Source organism: Pyxicephalus adspersus, unplaced genomic scaffold, assembly GCF_032062135.1.
Source record: "Pyxicephalus adspersus unplaced genomic scaffold, UCB_Pads_2.0 Sca2298, whole genome shotgun sequence".
NCBI lineage: Eukaryota > Metazoa > Chordata > Amphibia > Anura > Pyxicephalidae > Pyxicephalus > Pyxicephalus adspersus.
In genome coordinates this window covers 1-4,249 of record NW_027319304.1, presented here as the reverse complement: position 1 = coordinate 4,249, position 4,249 = coordinate 1, and the positions used below count along the sequence as shown (strand labels likewise).

The following is a 4,249-nucleotide window of genomic DNA, read 5'->3' as shown; positions in this document are numbered from 1 at the left end:
GCCAGAAAACATGGAAATATCACTCTTGCTGCACGTTTGCTTGGCCAGTGCAGTGAAATCCATTTAGGACAAGTGAGCAATGCTCAGGATTTAGTTTCCCATTTCAAGAAGCTTTCACTTCATGGGCAGATGGATGAGAAGTGGGGACCAGAACTTGACATTGAAAAAGCCAAACTTCTGTATGCTGCAGGTCAGTACGACCCTTTAAAAAAAAAAAAAAAATCAGTGTAATACATTCAGCACTCTTAGTGATCGGTTTCTGCAAATTACTATTTTTTTTTTTTTTCTAACATAACCCGCTAACCCAGTGTTTCCCAACCAGGGTTTCTCCAGTGGTTGCTGGGGGATCCTTGAGCAATAAGTAATTTGAGTCCCAGGTCAATTAAAGTGGCATCAATGATCTTGTTATCTATATAAGTGACATTCTTCTCCCTAGTCAGCAATGCAAGAGGCATTCTTCCCACAGACCACCATGTTAATGTACTGTGAGCTGTAAAAATAGTAGGGCTTCTCTGAAGACCCAAAAGTTATTTCAAGGGTTTTCCCTCATGTTGAAAAGGTTGAGGCTTCTTTACCCTAAAGTTTTGTCTTGAGGCTGTCTATACAACATGATACATGGCAGTAATCATTGTTTTGCATGTTAAAAAAAAAAAAAAAACAGCATCTGTGGTTATGGAGCTGTTAGATACTATGGACCTGGGGTGAGCAAGACAAATCCAAAGGTTATTTGATATACACTGTATATACTTGCATATTGTTGCAAATACTCTTTCTCTGCGTTCTGCCTTAAATGATGCATACATTCAAAAATGAACTCCTTTTTGGGGGGGACATATATTTGTTAAATGGACTGTGGCACCAATTATCAGAGGTTCTGTAACGAAAAAAAAAGTTTTGGCTATGTATTTAGAAAGATTTTTAGTCCAGTTCAGTAGTCATTAAATATATTCAAGGGATCTAACAGTTTCCTAAAATATCTATCTATGTTCTCACTATTTATTCGCCTCCATAGAAGAAATCGAGCATATAGTGGTTGGATTTGCACTTTAAAAAACAAGCTCGGAGTAATTGTACAACACTGACAGACTCTACCTACATAGTACTTTTTCAGTTTTGTACATTGTGTTTTGAATGTTTTTTTTTTTATTCTGTTTCTCGGATTTTACTTTAGTTAAGTAGTTAAGTTTGGATATAAGCAATTTGCCTTTCTGGGTTTATGAACTTTATGACCCTATTTTTATGTATAAAGGTACATAACAGACTTTTGTGTTCCTCCCTTAGCCAAGGGGAAGGCGTAAAACTACTAACGTGTGAGAAAACAGAAATACAGAGACTTCTGCCTGATAATGTGTCTGAGGAGGACAAGGAGAAGATATACAGTATATTGGGTCAGGCAATGTGTCGGCCAGCTGGCATTCAGGTTTGTAAAAGAATATGTAATAATTTGCCGACCTTTTCTATGATTTTGAAATTTGTAAGTTTTTTTTTCACACTTTTGCTTCATTTCTTTTAGTGATATTCTGAAATACGTAACAATTGTCTACTTGCTGACATCTCTATGGTTCTGGTGTACTAGGCTTTAGTAGAAAATGACTGCCGTAAGTTTTCTTATAGTAGTCATTCTCTTGATAAGGAGTTCCATTCCTTAATATCCATTTATTACTTGCTATTGTATTTCTCTTGTTGTTTTACAAGCATAATACCTGGTTAGACAATGTTCCACAATGTTTACAGGTTCAAATGCTGGTAGCTGAACTAAGAAGAGTTACTGTGCTTTGGGATGAACTCTGGTTGGGTGTCTTGCTACAGCAACACATGTATGTTCTCCGACGAATTCAGCAGCTGGAGGATGAAGTCAAAAGGGTGCAGAACAATAATACACTGAGAAAGTATGTAGTTGCTTTTTTATTTAAAAGCATACTTTGTGCTTCTGTCTAGATTAATTGAAGTTAGCAACAGTGATATGTAGGATTTCACAACAAAATATCAGCTTATAAAAGACAAAAAAAAAAATCTGATTTGCTGCAAAGCAACCTTTGTAGAAAGTTCTTCAATCAGAACTAAAACTCTATATTCTTCCCATTTCTGGCAGGCAACCTTTCAGCCTATGATTTGGTGCAAAACTAAATGTGCAGCAATCGGAAATATTACCTTAACCGTTGAATGTCACATTGCACCTCCCTGTTCACCTTCAGTTCTGGAGCCATTAAAGTGAATTATCCTGGTATTCACAATTCAGATTCTTTAAGTGTGCCAAGTGCTCAACCTAATACTATTTACTGTTGGAAGTTACACTGCAGAGCGCACTCCCACCTATAACCACTACTGTGTATCCTAATAGGAGAGTGATTAGGCCACAGTAGAGCTTTTCCTTTGGCTGTTAGTTGTCAGGGGTCGAGAGAGGTGGTGTGAGATGCTTTTCATGATGCATACCACAACAGAATATTAAAATATGCCATTTATATAATCCTTTCTCTCTGGCTTTTTTAATTTACTTTTTTTAGGTTCTAGTAGATAAGTTCTGCTTTAAGGTGCTTGTAACCATGTTGGTGCACTTGCTACAACTCTGTATTCCATTACTATTTTAAAAGCGGAGGCTTTTTCCCAGGTATTTGTTTTTGATAAGACTTCTTGTCCAAAAGACAAGAGTAAAGCATCCCATTTTTTAGAATGCTAAGATTTGTCCAAACTGTCACTTCCTATGCGGGAGGAATATCTAACGGTAATACAACAGTCTTCTTCAGTCCGGTTTGGGAAAAGGCAATAAAAGGCACCTTTTGATTTATCTATTTATAATGGAACCCAATAAATAATATGGCACTAAAATAACTTTTAGCAAGATCTTTTTAGTTTTCAGTTTCAAGCTTTATGCATTGTTTTTGTTGACTGAAGTGATCAATATGAGTAGTGCAGAATCTTCTCACTAACTTACTTGTCCACCTGCTATTTTATTTGCGATAGACTAGATATGTGTTAAACATGACCTTGAACTTTAAATACTTTTTTGTTGACCTACCACAAGTATTTAACTAGTTTGTATTTGGCATTCTTTCTGAATCTACTGACTTAACTGACACCTTTTTACTGTTGTGTGTGTTTCTCTTTAGGGAGGAAAAAATTGCTATCATGCGTGAAAAACACACCGCTCTTATGAAACCTATTGTGTTTGCTCTTGAGCACGTTTGTAGTATCACCTCAGCACCTGCTGAGACACCTCATGAAAAGTGGTTCCAGGACACCTATGGGGAGGCCATTGAAAATGCTCTGGAAAAACTAAGAAATCCATCAAATCCCGCTAATCCTGGAAATAGCTGGATGCCCTTCAAGCAGGTAATTGAAAATGGTGTATAGCTCAGATCTAACTTCTAGGATTTCAGGATGAGACTAATGTACAGAAGCATATACAGCTCTCATAGCTGGAATTGCAAGTAACACAGTCATCAGCAATGTGACCTACTTGTTTAAAGGGGGCTGATCATCTTATGTTAAACATTTACCTGATTTACTCCAGTCGGCTCTTCTAGTTGTGTGTGTATGTATGTATGTATTATTTATTTAGAGATCTTAAAAGCTAGCTGTTAACCCTTGCCTGAGCCTAGCAGTTCAACTGGTGAATATTTTATTAGTCAGTGCTTTTTTTTTCACATTGATTACTGTTTATTTGCAGATTATGCTAAGCTTGCAGCAAAGAGCACAGAAACGTGCAAGCTACTTGTTACGCCTTGAAGAAATTAGCCCTTGTTTAGCTTCTATGACAAACACTGAGATAGCCTTACCCGGAGAAGTGTCAGACAGAGATGCCATCACAATTCATAGTGTGGGCAGCACTATCACTATCCTACCTACAAAAACAAAGCCAAAGAAGTTCATCTTTTTGGGATCTGACGGGAAAAACTACCCATATCTTTTTAAAGGTAATGTGGTATCGTTATAAATTTGCTTTGTAAGCTACACTTTTCTTTTGATATTTACATTAATGATCAATATTTTCTTAACAGGTTTGGAAGACTTGCATCTTGATGAACGTATCATGCAGTTCCTCTCTATTGTAAATACCATGTTTGCAACAATTAATGGTCAAGAATCTCCCCGCTTTCGAGCTAGACACTATTCAGTCACACCCCTTGGCACTCGATCAGGACTGATTCAGTGGGTGGATGGAGCCACTCCTCTCTTTGGTCTTTATAAACGATGGCAGCAAAGGGAAGCTGCTTTGCAAGCACAAAAGGTGTTCAAGATCGTATCTGTT

General features: G+C 37.2%; 1 protein-coding gene across 1 annotated transcript; it reads left to right on the top strand.

Annotated features, from left to right (window-relative positions):
- Positions 1-129: 129 nt before the first annotated feature.
- On the top strand, positions 130-4,240 carry LOC140321324 (serine/threonine-protein kinase SMG1-like; the record flags this gene model as incomplete). The annotated part of the gene is made up of 6 exons (XM_072398127.1): positions 130-179; positions 1,282-1,420; positions 1,735-1,889; positions 3,108-3,330; positions 3,668-3,914; positions 3,999-4,240. Coding segments are annotated over exons 1-6 (1,056 nt in total), but the record flags the coding sequence as incomplete, so codon positions are not given.
- Positions 4,241-4,249: the final 9 nt, after the last annotated feature.